We start from the raw sequence: 20,331 nt of genomic DNA on the forward strand, positions 1-20,331 counted from the left end.
TTCTCTTGTCTTTTCTAGGTGAGTATTAGCAAGATACACCAGTAAGATGTAAAGTCAGCTATGAAAAGGTATCTCAGCGAAGAAGAGTCACTGTATCTTGTCCCTCTCCAGAAGCAAGCCAACAAAAACCCGTAGAGGAAATAAGAGAGAATACTGAGGGATGCTGCTTTTTTGGTTCTCTACAGAAACACTCCCTGCTCAGTGAAATGCTGTTTCTCAAATAATTGTGGCTCATCTATAATGATAGCAGAACCTTACTACTTCTCACATTACTAATTAACAAAACTGATAATTCCAGTTATGCCAATGCAAAGCATTCAGAAAGTATTTGTCAGGACCCAAAACATCATGAGATTGCTCACTGTCTCTCTCATATATATATATGAGAGAGACAATATATTATATTTTATTTTTTATATATATATATATATATATATATATATATATAAAATCATTATTAGGTTCTTTCTACTTGTCTGTTGGCTTTTGAGCCTTTAGAGCTGTTCTTCAATACTATGGAGGCTGGAAACCTTTTTTTGTAAATGAAAGCTAAAATTCTTATGCAATCAAATTCCTCCAGAAACAGGGGCTTTAAAGCCTGCCCCCACCCCAACAAATATCATGAAACCAGTGATAATATCAGTGATAGTTGCCAATACTTAAATTTATACATGTATGAACTGCCCTTAGAAAAAGAATACATCTAGTGATTCAATAGCTGGATTTATTTTAAAATTGTTTGTTCACTTGCTACATTTACTACATTGACTTAGGTGCTATAAGTCTCCTTACATTGATGGGTGTATGTTAGTGAGTTTCTGTTGTATGCTCTTCAGTATCTCCTCAAATAAATATGCAGTACGACAGAAATCATAGTACCAAGAAAATGTATGGAACAATACAGGTACCTGGATAAATCTCCTGTAGTTTGTTCTTTATTTTTCTAGTAGTGGCAGAGGTATAGTGTATCATTTCAGCAAGACATTTTGACTTTTTTTTATCTGTTTCTAGTCAACAAAGTCAGAATGAGTATTCATTTTGTCTAGCAATATTTCTCTGACAGCCTCACAAGAGCATTAGTCATAAGATTTTTTTTTGGTTGGGCTTGCAATACTTTTTCTTTAGCTCCACCACCAGCTTTGAAGTTTCCCCAGTATACCAAAATCACATCCTGCAAAGGCCTATCATTGATGATTTATGATAGTTTTTGGAATATACTTCAAAGTTAACTGGCCCTTCACAACTCTGCCCTTCCCTACTTATTTGTTTGTGTTTTATATCATGTTCTCATTGTTCTTAGTTTTTATCAATCCGTACCTCTTTCACCTTCCTCAGTGCCACCACCCCTCTGTTTATCCACTTCTACCACAAAACCTTTGCACATTCTTTCACATCACTCCTTACTTCCTTGTAGCAGGTTGTAAGGCATCTTTCCTCTACTCCTTGACATCCTTCTTCAAGACCTGCTACTACTTCGATGCTTATATGAAGATGGCTAAATTGAGGCTAGTTGATATCTATAGCAAACAGCAAAAAGAGTTAGTGCGTATGCTTTATTCCTTTCTATTATTCTGTGTTTGTTGCTTGGTGTAATATTTGGGTTGTCTGTGGTATATTGTGGGCATTATCATAATACAGATAAATATTAATTTATCTGATGTGTATGTGGCAGGATACTTAGTTGCTATGCTCCTCTCCAAGCACTGGTAGAATTAAATTGAAGGCCTGCTTCTACAGCAGAGTGTATGAATAGTTGTAATCATTTAGAAGAGTTAGCAAGAGACAAATGTCCATGTAAACTGGAGACCTGTGGTTAAGCAATTTGCTTCTTAGCCTTTGGAAGTTGTGTTGTGCATTCTGGTGAGATTTAGGACTTGTAAACATCTGAACAGAAACTGAACACGTTTTGGAACAGCCTTCCATAGGAATAGCAGAGGCAAAACATTGAGCTAATTTTAAGATGGAGTTTGATAAGCTTATGATAGAGACTCTACTGCTTGATTGTTTATGACATCAGGGGATTATCATATATGTTTTGACATAGGGCTTTAAAAATATTAACTACTTTATTGTTATAGCCATTGTGAGATGCACAAGTCCCCATTTCATGGATATGGAACTGGAGCCACCAAGAGGTTAAAGTCAACATTTTCAAACATAGGTATATTAAATCACCTGAATCTGTACATATTAATTACCTAACTTTAGGGTCTTAACACCCTTTTGACCATTTTGACTAATGTCACTTGATAAAGGCTATACATGGTAGATGCATCAAAACAGGATTATTCTGTAGTGCTCAGTCTCTTATTTAGTCTAGAATAAGGAATTTCACATCTGGTCTGTCAATACAACCTAAAGTACAAATTTAGGTAAGTGCCTTTTTCAATTAAATGCCCAATGTGCAAGGCAGCTTTCTGCAGAAACTTGCTGCCCTGTTTAATTTCTTTTGTTGACATAGTACCTTGTGCTGTCAGTGTGCTAGCTCTCTTATATATAACATAGTTGAAGACTAATTATTCTGTGAATGACAGCCTTCCAGGGAAACTCCCAAGAATTTCAGGAAGTGCTATGATTGGTACAATAGGAGGTGCTTTTCCTTCTGACTCAGTACTGACTCCAGTGTTCCAGCACAGTGCCAGTGGACTGCTGTGCTCTGGAAAGAGGTGTGAGTGATTTGATAGCTGGTGCTGTCCCCCTGACTCAGTGCTGAGTCCAGTATCCCAGAACACTTTAAAATACTTCAAAAAGAATATTATCCAAAAGGATAAATAATAATAATTATGTGACTTATTTCCAACAGTAATGAAGGACCAGCTCAGTTAGCATTCTAACATTTTTCCTGTATTAGTATTATTAATTTCAAGGGGTATGATTTTGGCTCTTCTAGGTTCAAACACTCATGAGGTATTTAGGCAACCACCATAACATAGCCCAGGTTTAATCCCAGGTTTAATGGTATTTGTAAAATATAGGACTGCCTGGAATAAAAGTCACCATAAAAAAAAAAGGGTCCTTCAAGCTGTAGGAAGCATCAAGACATACCTTCTCTTCAACACATGTGAGTTAACACAATAAACTGTCCTATTGCATGTTTCACAGTAAAACAACTTACATGCAATCACTGGTAAGGTAAAAAGAAAAGTCACATTTAACCAGAGTGAAAGAGAAGTTTAGCATGGTCCTGGAGGGATACTGAAGGTTTCAGTAGGGGCAGCAGCCAGGAAAGCCCAAGAAGGTAGAATGAAATATGTGAGGTTGAAGGCAAGCAAGAACTTAGAGAAACAGAAAGAGCAAATGGGTTAATTGTATAGATACTCTCTCAGGAGAAACTCCCTGGGAGTGATTGAACCCTGGTTGTTCCCAGATTATTTTTCTCCTGGGGCAGCCATTTTTACTCTGGAAGAAAAATCCCGAACTTCTGTACACTTGTGGTTTCTCCTGGGAGAGCAGTGACTTTCTCAGGAGACACTGAGTGTCTGTATGAGGCCTGAATAATCAGAGCTGAAGACAAGTGTGGCAGACACTGAAGTGAAGTCAGACAATTAGGATGACACAAATACAGGTTCAGGGAGTTTTGAAACCAGGAGAGAGATTTGAATTAAGAAACGGACAGAAGACAGTGAATATAATGAAAGATAGAGGGGATATGATGCAAAATTCTGCATCTCGTAGAAGCTCTACATATCATTTCCATGCCTTTGAGGTTTCTCTTCTGTGATACACCTGCTAGACTGGATCAGTGTCATAATGTTGAATAAATCAGTATTATTATTAATTCCAAAGCAGATGCATTTACTCCATAGATCATAGTGACATATTTGCTCATAACAACACAAGATATGCCATCATGGGTCAGACTACAGGTCGATTTAGCCTAGTAGTCTGTATATCACAGTGGCAGAGAATGGATGCCATGGAAAAGAATATTTATCCAGACCCAGACTTATCTTTCACCTTTCCCTCTTTCCTTACACTTTCGGGGTCCTAGGAAGGCTATGTGGAGGCTGTGTCCCTAATCATTATGTTTATTAACCACTAAAGGACCTGTCTTGCATGAATTAGTCCAATCATGCTTTGAGCCTGTTTAAATTATCAGCCTCTATAGCATATTATGGTGGAGTGCCACAAGTTAAATGCATGCTGTATGAAAAATAACTTTCTTTTGTTTGCTTTATACTTGCTACTTGCTTCATTGTATGTCCCTTATTTCTTGTATTGCAAGAGAGAATAAGTAGTAACCCTATTTCATTTTTCTATGCCATTAATGATTTATGGAACCCTCTCCGTATCACTAATATTTTTTTGGCTTTCACTGTACTTTTTCTATTTCTGCTATATCTTTTTCCTTTCCTGAAGGCCCTCAAACTCCTTTCTTGAGTATCCTAGGATGTTGAATGCACCAAAGAGATTTTTTTTTAACTTACCACCATGACTGTCTCCATCACTGTTGAGATATTGGTAATAGTCATGGGGCTGTCGGTAGAGGTCTGACTCATAGGTTACCATGTCTTCAGAGGGCTGCAGAGAGAGGAGGAATAATTAGACCTGTGAGCAATAGCAAAGCTGTTTTGCAGGCCAGTCAGGGACAGAGAAATACCAAGGAACTGTCCTCAGAGAGGGTAAGGGGAAAGTATGGGCTTCAAAAATTCTTGTTATACTGGTAGGGAATAAGAAGAAAACCAGAAACCAAAAAGTGCCTGAAAAAATGGGAGCTCACCTCTTGGGGGCCGATGGGAACCAGCATTGCTGCTATCTGGAAATCAAAGGCGAAGAAATGTATTTATCCTGCTCTGTCCCCTTGTTTATAGTCAGGGAAAAATAATTCAAGAACTTGTGTAATGCTGTCAGAAAGGTCTGATTTTGGACACTAAGCATAAGCCAGGACTCTCTTCTACCAGCACAGGTTTCCTTAGGTGAACCTCCAGTACTGGCAGACATCTGCTGTCCTTCCTTCCCACCACTGTGGGCAAAAACCTGCCCTAAAGGTTCATGTGGGTGATCCCGGTGAGTGGTGCTGTGGTTTGTGGCTGTTACTGGTTGGACAGAGGTGACTGACAGTGCTGGGGCCAGAGGATTTAAACATTTTTTCCTCATCATTTGTCAATGACCAGTGATTCATATAAAGCACTTGCATTGCTCTCCCAAAAATGTATTTTCAGGATAGAGAAACAAACACTGGATCCTAAGTATGCATGTTATGTTACTGATTAATTGTGCATATTATTTAGCTTATCAATATTTCATTTTACTCTACTCTCTCCCCACTTAAGAGCTAACATTTCAGAGGCTTTGGTCCCCAAATGATTACCCCGATAAGCTTTTTGTTTTGTTTATTTTCCTCTCCCATCTGCCAAAGGAAGCCAGATAGTATAAGGAGACATGCTTATGAACTACAGAGGAAGAACTCTTCCATGATTCCTTGCAGCCCAAACACTCCTGGTGCCCAGACTCCTTGGAGCCAAACTCTCTTCCGTGATCAAGTAGTCTTAAGAAGTACATCCAAAAAACTCCCAAAGGCTATATACCTGCAAGCCAATCCAAGGGAAAAGGCGCAGGGTCCCATCCTAAATTTTAGGCAACTGGCAGAATTTAATATCCTTTATGACTCTTGTTGTTCAACTGAATATCTGGGTTCCTAAAAATATCCCCCTATGCTTCCTCTTCAGTTGGATGACTGACAAGTACTGGTGTTTGGCATCTTTTTTCCTTCAAAAGTAAGATCTAAAACAGGTCATCAGACAGAAAGGGCTCGAAGGACTGATGAGCAACACTACAGCAAACAAAAGAAACAAAGAATGGCCAAAAAAATATGGGGGGGAGCCCAAAACTTCTAGATCCTCACCTTTTCATGAGTCCTATCCTCTCCTTTGAAGAAGGGATTTCGCAACTTTGGCTTATGATAACACTAAGCCAGAGAAGCAGAACAGGTTTGCTTTTTTCTCCCACCTTCCAGATGTTTGAGACTATGGGGTATAAGTTGATTGCTGCCAAGAGCTATCAATATCTAACAGAGAAAGAAGTTGAGAAGGGTAACAAGGGCCACATACTGCCCACTGAGAACTAGAACAGTATTGCCATTCCCATGCCTTCAACGAAGTCACGAGGGAGGAATGTGAAATGTCAGGGAAAGGGATTAAAAATCAGGTGGCAAAGCAATTACATTATACAGTCTCCTAAAACCCAAGTTGTTGTTTTTTCCAGGGTCAGTCCTTTCCTAGAAAAGGACATAGTGATTTTCTCATTGAGAGTTATTTCTTCTCAACTGAAGGTAACAAGCCAAAAAAGATAAAAATCACTCTTAGAAGGAACTTGTAAACCTTTCCAAAGCCTCAATGGTAACCATGTCCTTTGTGGTCATCATCACTGTTAGAATTTCCTGGTGAACTGACCTAAGAAACAACAACTAGAACCAATGAATGCAAAGCTACACTAAAGAAACCAACTCATCCATAGATTTCCTAAGGCAGAGATGACCAGCCTATGGCACACATGCCACAAGTGGCATAGGCAGTCTCAGTGTGTGGCAGGCAACAGGGGATAGGCAGCACAGCAGCAGACAGGGCAGGAAGCAGAAAGCTAAGCAACAGGTTAGGCAGAGGAAGGGAAGTGGAGTGTCAGTGGGGAGGGCACGGAGCTTAATGTGCGGTGTGCCTGCCAAAAATGTTGGCCCCCACTGCCCTAAGGCTATGGCAGTGGCAGGTAACTTACTGGCCAGCCAGTAACTTCAGCTCTGAATGGTGGTTATTTATTTCAGGCATACTTTCTGTCTCAAAGTTCTCAGATAGGATTTTGCTCATGAAAAAAAATGTAGTACAACAACAAGGACAAGATAGTAATAAAAGTCCAAGAACAACTGAAAACTTTCATTCAAGGACAAGGCCAAAACTTGACTCACTTACTTCAGGGGTAAACTGTGTCTCAGAACATCAGAGAGAAACCCAGATCAGGGAATGGGTATAGGTCTAGATGGTAGAATATCCTACTTAACAGATTTTAGACAGGTGGATATAAGAATGCTGAAATCTTTTTGGAAATCCTCATTTGCCCTTCTCATTTTTTCTTCATTCCTTCTCCCATCACAAGTAACTTAAAACATCGTGCCATCTTGATTTCTTAATCTACAGTTTGGGTTATAGAGTGATTCCTCAAGACAAAAGCTACTGAACTCATCATAAGAAAAAGAAACCGGGTCCATCTTAAATATCAAGGGATAATCATGTTGGTGAAGTTGTAGGGGAGTGGGGGGTCTAGCTTTCACTTTCTCTGCAGTTTAACTCCCTGTGTTTCTTTTCTATAAATTCATACTTCCTGGCAACGCTTATATCAGCAAGAAAAAAAATATGAAATATCTACTTTTATAATATGTGAACCATACTTCTTTTTATCTGAGTCATCTGAGTAACCAGTGCTCGTTTTTTCCAAGTAAAAACAAAGCACATTCTAACCATAAGAAATTCTATTGAAATATTAAAAATTATACCAATTATTTCAGGTAAATATCTTTGTTTCCTCTTATTCCAATTACTTGACACTTAAAAGAGTTGTCAAATCCTCAAAAGCTAAATGCTGTATCATTGCAACATATTTAGACACAGGTAAACAAATTTCAGAAGTCATAACCTACTCAGCAATGTTAAAAGTAGCATCCTGGGCAGAAAGGGCAGCCTCCTGGGTTGTAAAAAAAAAGAACTTATAATACTTTACAAGCTTTATTATCACTTCTCTACAGAAAAATCCTTTGGTAAGAAGGGCTAAGGAGAGGCCCCAAAATAGAGATACCACTACTAATTTCAGGTAAGGTAGAGAACATTTCTATTTCCTTGTTGCTTCCTCTTCCGTAATAATTTTCCTTTCTGTTTGTTATACCCCACATTAGCAAGTAAAGAATGGAAACACAGTTCGTTACCTGATGATTTCTGTTCTGGGACTGACCTCCCCCAGAGGTCTTGATCCAAGGAAACTCCAGACTCACGTGGACAAGTCTGAGCTACCATCTATAATTGAAGAAGATTGGTACTGGCCATGTATCTCGGACAAAGGAAAAGGTTAGACCCAGAAAAGAAACTATCAGGTAGCAGATTTTCCATATTCTGCCATTTCAGTTTAGAGAGCCAGTAATCTCTCAAACACTTAGACTTAGGAATCAATTATTTCTATCTTCTGAAAGCTAATAGTACAAGCTAAGATGTGCCATCTAGCAGTAGTTCTAGCTGTTGTGATTCTCAAGATGCAGTCAATTGAAATCCAAGAAAGAAATGAAGTAGGAGTAAAACAGATAAGAGAGAAATTAAAAACAGATAAGAGAGAACTCAGAATAATAGGAAGACTCTGATGACAGACTCACAGAAATTACAAAAACTCAGTGCTTAGAAGTTAGGTACCTAAATAAAACCAACATATTTTTCAGTTACTATGCTAACCAGGGTCATAGGAAGTGGGGGAGCAAGTGGGGTGACTGCCCTGGGCACTGAAGGGACACCAAGAGGTGCTGCCCAGCTGGGGCGGGACACTGGATGGAGCTGCAAGTGGCTTATTTGGGGGGGCATGGAGATGGGGGAAGGTGGGCTCCCACCACTGCATGCAGCCTCGGGCAAGCATGGGGTACCATGCGCCCCCTGGATCTGTGCACGGGGCAAGGCCAGGCTGCTGCTGTGGGCTTTGCCCTGGGCACCAAAACTTAATTGCTACGGCACTGATGCTAACTGATTTGAAAGGTACTGTGCATGCACAGCATCTCTGAGTATCGGGCTGCTTTTATTTAGGTGCCTAATTATGGATTTAGAAGCCTGACTTTAGGACATCCTATTTTGAAAGTGTGGCCCTTAGTTTCTCTTCCTTGTGGTTAGTAAGACTTCCTGCCTTGAGTTTCCTTCCTGATTGCTCGTTCCTTGGACCAAGAAAAATATCATTATGAATCTTTTATCTCATGTATTCTGTAATAATCTGCCCCAGACAAGGTACTTAATATTAACCACTTTTCATCATGGATAACTTATCTGCATGGCTGGGATAAGGGATAGATGGCATTCTACAATAAATGTAAAGATTTTTTTGACTTTGTGTACTAAGATTATATTTGATGATCTGTATCATACAGAAAAGATTGGAGGCGTTATTTATCCTTCAAAGAAAACATCTCAAAGATCCCTCCCTAAATCTCAGCTTAGTTTTTGCTTTAAGCTTCATTAGAATATATATTTTTCTGTTGTTAGGAAAATGAAAGAGTTTTCACTGAACCTCCTTCCCCTTTAGGCCCACCATGTCCTGCTGTGCCAACTTGGCCTCCCCACAAATACCCACTGTGAACTAGCCTACCTCTGGAACCCCCCCACCCACACAACCACACATTTCACCAGCTTGCTTTAAGTCATTATTTATTCCATTACAAACATTGATTTGACAATTTTCTCCAGACAGGAACCAAAGAAAGGCATGTGTTACACTGTAGTCAGGTAATTAATTTTAGTTTATGTGGATTATGCTAATTCCATAACCTATGAGAAAGAGTGACAGGAAGTTTTTTTCAGAAACCGATGAGCATCTGAAGCTCTCCTTTTCTACCCAAGACCATCTTCCTATCGCAAGCAAATGTTCAACAAACGCATAGATCTGCATATGCCACTGCTATTATTAAAGGGAAAGTTGCTCCACTTTATTCTTTCACTCTGCAAACCTAGATAAAGTCATTGTAACAACAGGAAAGCTGTTTAGATGGAGGTAACTGGGTATCAGTGAAAAGGGTCCAATTGAAAGGGTACAACAGCATACCAAAGATAACCTGAATATTCTTTCCTGTGACTAAGATTTTGTCAGATGGCTTTAGCAGTTTATAAATTTACTGAGTTCTGGTTTATTTATTCTTTATCATGACATAACTATTCATTGGTAAGTGATGCAGAAATACCCAACTTTTCATGATTTGTGACTGAGACTTGTTTTATGGCCAACACCAGTTTTATTTCCTTGGAAAAATCTAGAATAGACTTTTTCTAAGAAAGATGAGAAATCATCCTTTAGGCCATCCTACACTGGAAATGCAGTTTTGCTGAACAGCTGTATCTGAAGGTTTTTTTTACTCTCCCTCTCACAAAAAAAAAATCACAGCAAAATACTGATTCTGTAGGTGGCTGTTTATAGCTTGAGTAGCTAGAGAAAAAGGATTGACCTTTTAGGGATTTCTGCCGTAGTATTAAAACAGCTGAAGCCTCCACTGAACCGGAGGACACTAGTTTGATTCTTCCCACTGTGTCTCCCATTAATTGTTTAACCATCAGAGAGAGGTAACTTTTAAAACAATTTCAACCAGCATTTTCCAGACTGAGGCTAATAGTTTTCTTGCAGAATCAAGAGGGGAGACAGTTACAGCCCTATCTTCGACTGAAAGAGGAGGGGCAGAAGAGGGAAGTGTTGAAGTGTCATTTCACAGAAACCCTCCAGTTTCCACAAACAGGCTAATTTCTGTCCCCAAGAACAGCCCCAGTGGGCACAGCTATTTATAATGTTGCCATGTGGGCTTAAATTTTTGCTGCCCAAAACAATGCAATTCAAAACAGGTTTTAAAAACGTAGGAAAATGCAGAGTTACCCCCTTTTGAGCATTTTAAATCACCTATATATATAAAAAATAATTCTTCTGTCAAGTGTTTCAGTAAGATATGAAGCCACTTTCTCTACAAATCCTCCCCCTGGAAAGGCTTATAGACAACATTCTCATCTGAAAGGATTAACAAAGAAAGTTAGAATTATGGCCTGACGGTGTTAGAATTTCACTTCATCCGCACATGGGGATTTGAGAATACAAGAAAGACTCCAGAGAAAATCTGTTACGTGTGAATGAGATCTTAGATTAGACAGGAGAACCCTCTTATTTAGGTTTGGGTCATTTCTGTGGCAGTATTAATGAGAGAATGTACAATTATTAAATGACCTGAAAAAAAGCCTAGAAATTAATTTATAGAGAGCAACAGAAATTGAAATATTCTATTCACTCAATTCCTTTTCAAATTGTTTTTCTGACAAATTCACAGACAGAAACACTGGACTATGATGCTGGCAACAGGGTGTACTAAAAAATAGAATTTAATGGGCTTCCACTATAAAGAAGCTAATGGATCTAGGGGCTCCAGTCTGAAAAATGCTGCCACAGCAGGTGCAGAAAAAGATACTGTTGCAGTCACAAATATTTTGACATCATCATGGATGCCAACAGTTAGAAGCAATTAAAAGAGTTACCTTTTGGAAGGGTAGGAAAGAGATGACTTTAGCTTTCCTTAAGGGAAGCATGTTACAAATCTTAATAGAGTGACTCTGAGACTTCACTATCTCTCCAAAGTAGACATGGCACTTACGGTAAAGTATCTACCAAATAAAATACAGAGTAAAATTCCCTTCCAAAGTAAAAGCTGACTTCTCTGGAACTTCTATAGAGTCAACCAGTTTACCCAGGGCCGCCACCTACACATTCTACTTTACAGACTTCTCATTACAAAGCTGATATTTCTAAATAGGAGATTAGTGAGACAATTTTCTTAACAAAGTACCCCTCCCCAAATAATCTGAAAATAACATTGATAATATAGTGAAACTTAAAGGAAAAAGGAGAGAAAAGTTCATATAATCATACATGAAAAAGGTGCAACTTTGGAAAAAAATGAGAGAATTAATTGGTGGTTTAATTCTGAGTAGTCCTTTTGACATTTTTATAGTCTAAACAGAAAAATGTTCAGCTCTGCGTAACACAATGGGGTGGGGCAAAGCAGCAATGATTTGAGATTATCCCAGGCACAAATTCTACTTTTACTCAACCTAACAATAAAAAATGTAAAGGTACAAAAGAAGATCTAGAAAGGCTGAATCTAAAAGTCAGACTTCTGCCTCTACAAACAATGCCCAGTTTTGAATTTTCCAAAATATAAAATCAGCATTTGTCCACCTTTCTCTCGCTGTCTGGCAAATATTTTAAATATTTAAAAGCACATTGAAATATCTGTTTATGAATAATTACAACCTCAAACAAAACCTATTTTTTTATCACACAGTGAGCTTTGGAGAAAAGTATTCCTGGCTTGTTACACTAATAAAATAAATTATAAGGTTAGTGTATGAAACCAACTGTAGAAGTTCAGAGTGGAAACATTAGCTTCCCATTCATTAGAAAACTTGTCACCAGCTTATATATTGACTTCCAGGCATTATTCACACAAAGAAAAAGAGGCATTTTCAAGTCATAAATCCAAGTTTGGTTTGCCTTTTGTCGCTGAACCCAATGAGCCCTAATTGGAATTAACCCCAGATACTCACAGGGGGAATGAGGGGGAATCCTTCCATTTTGCAAGCTTGCAACATTCAGCCAACTTCTTAGCGAATGTTCTGACTTCAATTTTCAAACATCCAGAAAACTGACTTTAAAAATCACATCAAACAAAAAAATACAACAGAAATGAGATCCTTGGACTCCTTGAAGTCCCCGTACTGTGATGGATCTCAGGATGGGAGAAAGGCCCTACCACATTTTCATACTTTTCTCTAATAGGTTCTGAGGTGAGGTCCTTTCCTACTTGTATCCGAAGTTCCTGATTTTATCAAATGTCTGTAGAAGTGAGATAGTGCTGGGGCTCTATCAGCTCAGCATGACGTAGGCCTCACCCCTTTGCATAAATCTGAATTCAAGAAGCAGGAAATCTGTCACTAGCCAAGTACTTACTACATAACGAACAGGACAGCGCTCAAGCATGCTCTGGTACAGTGTATGATCAACTGTGAAAGAGTGAAGTGCCTTCATACAAGTAGAATTTGAGGCATAATGGAGTCACTGCTGTGTGGTTTAAAGCAGTAACACTGGTCTGCATTAATGTCAACCCCTAAATCTAAAATGACAGGAGTCTGAAGTTTGCATTATTAGTAGCCCTGTTTCAGGATCAGGCAGCCACATCTGCCAGTTCTGTGACATTCACCAGGGGGCAGGGGAGGCAGTAGTGGGCATGGATCTGCAGGCTCAACAATATGCTCTAATTTCATACGAAGGTTCGGAGAGCAGCCTATGAACAACGTTTGATATTTTTTACTGTAGTGTGCACCTTGATCTCTTGTACATTTGCTCCAGACCTCTGTTCTTAATGGAACTAGAAAGAGGAAACAACCTGGGCAGCCGAGCTCTACTTTAGAAGAGAACATTTAGTGGTAAACGGAGGAAGCTTCTTTTTTTTTGTCCTGGTGACACTTAAGGAAGAACCCAGAGATTCAGACTGGAGAATTTTCCTGAAGAGATTCTGGTCATTTCTCCTACCTGCCCTCACTCTACCTGTTTATCCCATTTTTTTCCTTGTAGTTGGCTTTATTGGAAATATGCATCCCATCATTGTGAGTGGTGCAGGCAGGCAAATGAGAAGGCCACTGGTGCAGGATGCAGGGTTTAGGGCCTTGTAGCCTGTGAAGAACTCACATTCTCTCACTTTGCAAAATACCTCCTCCCTTTGCAGTTAGTGGTTCACATTGTGGAAAAGTGAAGTTTGGTCAATTGGATTGTTCCCCTTCACTCTATGCTCCTGTGCCACAGGTTCTGCTTTTGGAAGTAGCCTGCTCACCGCTTACCTGGGACTGTGTGTGAAGGGGAATTTTGGCTAGTGCAAAACTTCCTCCCTCATACACTGGTAAAACCAAAGGCTGGTCACAAGTTCCTCTCTTTCCCCACCCTAAGGAACCCCAAAAACACTGTTAGTGTTGGGATTGGATAGCATGAGGTGGGAGGGAGATTAACCCCTGAAGTTCTGGCTTTATTTTTTTCCATATTGACTGGTACATAAGCATTACATCCTTATCTTGCTAGCACCAGATAACCTGATACTTAACCTAGAGGAAAACAAGCTACTAAACAGTCAAGTTGGGCCATATTTATCTCTAAAATAAATTCAAGGCTCCAAGTTTCTCTCTGATAGGATAGTGAAGAAAATGCTGCCAGGTAAATAATATCTCTTCATGCCAAGAGATGCTTTTAGAAGGGGGGATTACATAAATGGGGACCAGATGTAATTACTGAGAGAGAGATATAAAACTAGATAAAATCAAATGCAGAGTCCTCCTTAATGGGTCATTGTCAAGTAAAAGCCTGTAGGGGTCTAGGACTATTAAATATTTTCATAAATAACTTGCAGAATAAAGAGGACAGTTTATTAGTCAGATTTATTACTGGCACAGGGCTAGGAGGAAGTCAAAAGTATTTTGGAGAGTAAACAAAAATAAAGGATAGTCTTGAGAATAAATTGTAAAAATTGTCAAAATCAATAAAGTTAAATCAGGTAAATACAAGTTGGAAGGAGCAGTGAAATATGTAAGTCTTGCATATCGATAACTGGTTGGATAGTGTTTAAAACAAACGATAAATTGAGCTCTGGTAGTCAGTGTCACTATGATATGTATTAAATAGACCTGTGTACGGATGAGATATGCTGACTGACTATGGTGAAATATATGTTAAACAATTACTGGATGATAAAAATACTAAAATGGTGTTAAATGGAGGTGTTCTACTAAAAAGGTAATATAAAAGTATTTAGTATACTGGTGGTACTTCAGGGTTCTCTCTGGGATGGGAAATTGCCTAGTAAGTATTGATTTTTTTGCACAGGATTCACAGTACACAAAGGAATATTAGAAAGGGACTAGGTGATAATTAGCTAGTAAATAAAGACCATAATAAGACATCACTAAGCTTGAGCAACAACAGAAAATATATTAGAGATATAAGAACAATTCAGCAACTGAACAAACCAGGGAAGGTGATAGAATACCCACCCCCCCCCCCAATTAAATCAGGTTGGGTATATGTTAGAGAGTGGTTGAATTATCAATTTATAATACAATAAAGCATCATTATACAGATAGAGCTTTAATGAGGTCATCTTCCAAAAGTACAACAGACGTACTTCATAATCCTTTTTTCTCTACTGCCTCTGTCAACCACCTCCATGAAAGAGGTCAAAATGCTTATAGGGTAATTACCAGAATTATTCTGATTTTTCTCTATCTGCCTATTCCCATTGCAGACCATCTCACATGTTAACTCCATTTCTCTCTCTCTCTCCTCTTCAAGTGTAATATGTCAAGGTATCTACTATTATAATTTTGTATTTATGCTGTTCATGACCCTGCCCTAAAAGGTGTACAGTCTTATGTTATATGTAGCATAGGGAGAACAAGTGGCAAGATGAGTAGGGAAATAAAGGCCAAGGTTTATATAAATTAAGTTAATCAGTTTCCTGGTTTTGCAGTGGGATATTTCCACCTTTGTTTGTTTATTTGTTGTAATTCCTGTATTTTCATATTAATTTAGTGTAGCATTTGGGCAGACCTAGAGAATTAGAAGTAGGGAATTTAAGGGGGAAGGTGAAGTTGCATGGAATACTGGATCAATGTTGTCATTTCAAGCAAGTATGGGAGAAAGTACAGAGGCATTTATTCAAGACAAGTACAAAGGATTCCTGAAATAAACTGAGCTGGCAAAACACATGGTCCATGATGGTAAGTGGCAGAAGATAAGAGCTGAGTTTAAGGAATTCTAGATTTTAGATTCTAGGATTCCTAGATCCTAATCAATTTCTGCAATCTAGACACCTTTTCTCAGGAGGGTGATTCAAAGTGGCATGGTTGGATGCTGAAGTGCCCTATAGAGTGAATGGGGAGGACTAGGTGCCTTCCAAGTGTGATTTAGATCACCTTGTCACTCAGCCAGGAGGTGCCTACAGTCAGTCAATGGGAAACACTAGACACAGGGTGACTCCGAATTCCCAATCCTTGAGTTTGATCAGAGGGGTGAAGTCTATCTGAATCAGGAAGACAAAATGACAGCAGCATTGAGTTCAGTATAAAGCAGAATTAGCACCTGTTTGCTCTAGAGCATAACCATGAATGGTATTGTCCACCTTTTGCCCAACAGCCTAATGGTAAGAATACCTTCTGCACTGGGCCACAGAGTCACAGTGGGAGGTGGGAGATATGAACGTAAATCCCTTCAGGGTAAGCAAGACTGAAAAACCCAGATATCTGACTTTCCTGGGAAAAGCCCTAACCATTACACTAGTGCTGAAAGGTAGGTGGCATTGTCATTACCACCATGTCTTCTGGCAGGGATTGTGTGTTGCTTACTGAGCTACATATATACCCTCAGAGTAGCTTACTATACATGCTCCAACCTTGTCTAAGAAATCTGGGATTTAGGTGGAGTTTAGATATCTCCTGTCAATGATCTGGACTGCACCAGAGGTTAGATGGGAGCAAGGCAAGTTTGGATAGCTTCTGAGCATGCTGTTTAGGCACCTAGGGCGCATCCCCACAAATGGGAACAAAGAGGAGCAGTACATATTTGTGCCACTGCTCCTGCATGTTCCTGCACACACACTCTGGTGCACAGCAAATTACCCCAGGTGAGGTAGGGGAGCCTGGGGCCAGCACCTGGGCAGGCCCCAGCAGCCTTACCTGGGGCTCTGGGACCTCCTGGGACTGCAGCAACAGCAATTTGGGCACACAGAGCCTGGCTGCCAGTGTGACTCTGGCCAGCCAGGCTCTCATTTTGGGTGGTACATGCTGCAACCATCTGCCCAGCGCCGCTTTTTTTTGGCACTATTTTTTTGACACCGGGATCTCCCAGTGTCAAAAAACCCCATTGTATTACAAATTAGCAGCATGGCAAATGTGTGCATATGTAACATGTGCAGTTTGTGGCTCCACAGGCAGGTTTGTGGATGTGCCCTTAGGGATCTTTTCAGGCCAATAAGGAAATACCTAAGTGGTTTTACAACTCCTGAGCAGAGTAATTTTTTATCACTTTTTGTGACTTAAATGAATACGTTCTGTCTGAGTCTGGTTTTGTTACCTACAAAATCTGTTTAGAGGACTATGTAGAGTTTTGAAGACAAGGATGGGTAATTTCAACTTGATATAAAAAAAAAGTGTGGAGCCAGTGAAATTACCTGAAAATGAGGACAACAGTCTAAGCAATGGGGGAGAAAAATGAGTGTAGCAGTGGTGTTTTAAATAAACCACAGGGTGCAAAGCCAGTGAGTACTTCTGCGCGCAGGTACATGACTATACCTGTGCATACCTAAGCCTGAGTCCTAACATTAGAGCCCATGGCACGGGCAGGAGTGTCTTCTTGTGTTTTAGCTCAATAACCTAAGGGTTAGGGCACTTGCCCAGGGGGTGGGTAGGGTCCAGGTTCTAGCCTGGGGTGGACAAAATACAGCCTATGGGCTAGATCTGGCTCACCAGGGGATTATGTCCAGCCCACAGCAGCTCTGTCTGTGGCATGTGTGACTGATCCCACTACTCCCAGGTGCAGAGATGCTGCTGGGTGTGCAGTGCAGCCCACCCTATCCTGTATGCAGCTCTCAGGCATGCTAGGAGCAGTAGTCCAGGACTGGACAGCTGGGCAGGGATGGCCAGCTTGGCTTCCTGGCAGCCCCTGTAGTGCTGGCTCACTCTGCCTTCATACTTCGGCTGCTGCTTTCGATGTCTCCACTGCTTCCATTCTGGCCAGCCCCACTGCCCAGGGAACTCTGGCCTGTTCATGCCACCCCTGCCGCTGGGGGCACTGGATGAAGTGGGTAGAGTCTCCATGGATATCAGCTTGGGACCCCTGCAGGAAGGCCGTGCTTGGCTGGGTGGATGGGATCGGGGCAGGGAGTGGTACCCAGGAGCAGGACAGGCACCTGGGGTCAGAGCCAGGATTGTGGTACAGTGACAATGTAGGGCTGGGGCCCAGGGCACAGCCACAATCCACCCCATGCATATCCCTCCAATGGGTGCCAGTTCTGCCCACCTGTCCTACTCCTGGACACCAGTCCCTACCCATCCATGGTCTCATCCTATCCATGTGGCTGAGCATGCCCTGCCCGCAGGGGTCCTGGGCCAGTCTCCGTGGAGACTCCACCCACGAGCTCCATCCAGTGCCTCTGGTGATAGGTACAGGGTGGACAGTCCTGGGGCCAGATAGGATCAATTGGGATTCGCCCCTGCTGCACTGTGTAGTATAAAAGTTGTAATGGGGGGCGAAGGCCAGGTCAACACCCTGCCATGCCTGACCCTCAACTGCTCAACAAAATTCCTTAAGTGGCCCTCCAGCCCAAATAATAGCCCACCCCTGATCTAGCCACTCTCCTTCTCACCCAGATAGGGTTTGAACATATATCTCCTTGACTTAACAGAACAATGCTCTAGCCTCCATGCTACAATTATGCCTTTATTTCCTAAGCCAGGATATATGTTGTTTGATGCTCCTCATGCACAGAACTTACTCCAATGTCAGAAAAAAATCCCAACCCTGTAAGTACCTTGAAGCAAATTAAGGGAGCCCCCTGCATTGTTGGGAATTTGGGGGAAGGGGAAATTTTTTTCCCCTTCAAACATTTATTGTAATCAAATTACAGACATTCCTATTCCTAAACCTCATCACTTCATTTCTGCATGCATGCCTCAAACATATTTTAAGCAGCCCCACCCCCGCAAACTTTACTCATATAATCTTCAGAACATCTCTAACCACAAGCTACCAAAAAAAAAAACAAAGGTTTCATCTCACAGCCACATCACAATGAGGTCCCTTTACCTCAGACCTTACCTCTTTCTTGCAAGGTAATTTTTCTCTGTACCAAAAACCACATATGCTATCACTGCCTCCCTGACACTTTTCTTGAGGACTATTATCACAGATAGGCTCTTATATTAAGTGAACAGCTGAGTTACGAGGTAAAGCCTCTCTGCCCAGTAGGATCCCATACATCTTGCATACATTTCCCAGAGCTATGTTGCTTATAGAACTTATACTCTTTAGAGCTGAAGTGGCTTGTTACATCTAATTCTGTCCTCAGACCTAAGGTGTTAGATGGGTCCTACAGATATCCCACATCCTTGCTGGATCTGATGTGCCCATCAATTTGGCACACAGTCTTCTGTATTGAATTCAAAGTGGTGCTTATAGACATGTATGGGGAGGCTGGGAGGTGGGGAGGGTGTTTTTATTAGAGAGATTCTTGGAGAGACACCCAATTAAAACACCTCATTGCCATGTGTATTAAGTGTCCTGCATTTCAAAATTATCATGGGGACTCTTTAACTAAAACTCATCTGACAAGTTTTAGTTAAAGCGCTCCTGCAGCCATTTTGAAATGTGGGATGCTTAATACACACAATGGTGAGGCATGCTGGAGTGTTCTAATTAGTCTTGATTAATTGAATTTTAATTAGAACACGTTGAAACATGTCTATAGGCACCCTTAGGCCTGGTACATAACACCAAAGGACAAGGCTATTTTTCTTACTGATTTCCGTGGAGTGCGGAACAGCAGAGACAAGGGCAGGGAAAGAACTGCTGCAAGTGCCCTGGCTCATAAGAATGTTTTTACTCAACCTTTATTTAGGATTCCTAACAGTCCAAATACAGAGAGCACTGAAACAGATTTGAGTGTACCTATGTAAAAGCTTGTTCCTCACTGAAGTTCCCTTCTGAGTCATCATACAGGATTAGGGCTCTGTCTGCACTGAAAAAACATGCATAGCTACACTGAAAACTTCTCATATTATAGAATCAGTTTTAATAGGTAAAAACGTATGTTTGATGGCATAACTTATGCCAGTTCTCCAAACTAATCTGTCTCAACATAAGCATTTTATAGTGGTATAACTGCATATTTACTAGGACTTTTCATGGTTCAGAAATGCTACCAAAAATCACAGCCCTAACTGACATAACTATGCCGCCAAAATCTAATGCATACCTGGACTCATCTGATTTCCTTTATCTGTGGGAGAAAGAGGAATAGTTTAAAACAGCACTACTCTAGTTTTTTGTTCTGCACACTGCTTAGGAAAAGTAGACTTCTTATGGTTCCCTTTCAAGCTCAGCTCTTCACCCCTTGGTTTTCAAGTTTTTATTGTGCCAACCAAAAGAATAGACTTCATAGACCAGTGCTATATTAGGATCCAGAATATGCCAACCAATCATTTAAAGTAATAAAAGGTTGTCACTTGTATCATTTTATTGGACAATTGAAAATTGTCAGTAAAACAGCAAAAAAAAACAATCTCCCTATGGCCAACCAGGTGTTACCAATAAATGTCTACCTCTTTCAGCTATCTTGGATTATTTACAGACTCTAAAGCCGTCTTGTTCAGCCTTATTTTACAATCAAAATGGTCACACTAGCTGATGCAATTTATTCAACAGTCTTATGTATGGGGATCTACCCAACTTGAGGGAGATTGCGGGGCTGGCTGCCATTTTCATGAGCTGATTGCAGCAGTGCTCCCCCCCTCCCCTCCGGGTGGCTGAGGGGCCCTG

At 40.5% G+C, this 20,331-nt stretch overlaps 1 protein-coding gene and 1 long non-coding RNA gene across 4 annotated transcripts in view; one reads left to right on the top strand and one right to left on the bottom strand.

Annotated features, from left to right (window-relative positions):
* The window catches only part of LOC149871740 (uncharacterized), a 98,193-nt gene that overhangs the window by 20,663 nt on the left and 57,199 nt on the right, over positions 1–20,331 (top strand). The window lies entirely within an intron of this gene.
* SPI1 (Spi-1 proto-oncogene) overlaps positions 1–20,331 on the bottom strand; it is a 101,100-nt gene that overhangs the window by 10,105 nt on the left and 70,664 nt on the right. The window contains exons 1-2 of one of the 3 annotated variants that reach the window (XM_090033132.1): positions 12,303–12,599; positions 4,428–4,521 (exon numbers count right to left, since the gene is read on the bottom strand). In XM_090033132.1, coding sequence (XP_089889258.1) covers positions 4,428–4,521; positions 12,303–12,347 — 139 coding nt within the window. In that variant the 5' untranslated portion in view covers positions 12,348–12,599. Of the gene's footprint in view, positions 1–1,404; positions 1,518–4,427; positions 4,522–12,302; positions 12,600–20,331 lie in introns of those variants that run through there. The other 2 variants (XM_090033135.1, XM_090033133.1) reach the window with 2 other exon arrangements.

This window comes from Crocodylus siamensis, chromosome 2 (genome assembly GCF_052110815.1).
Source record: "Crocodylus siamensis isolate JL-2025a chromosome 2, ASM5211081v1, whole genome shotgun sequence".
NCBI classification, from domain to species: domain Eukaryota; kingdom Metazoa; phylum Chordata; order Crocodylia; family Crocodylidae; genus Crocodylus; species Crocodylus siamensis.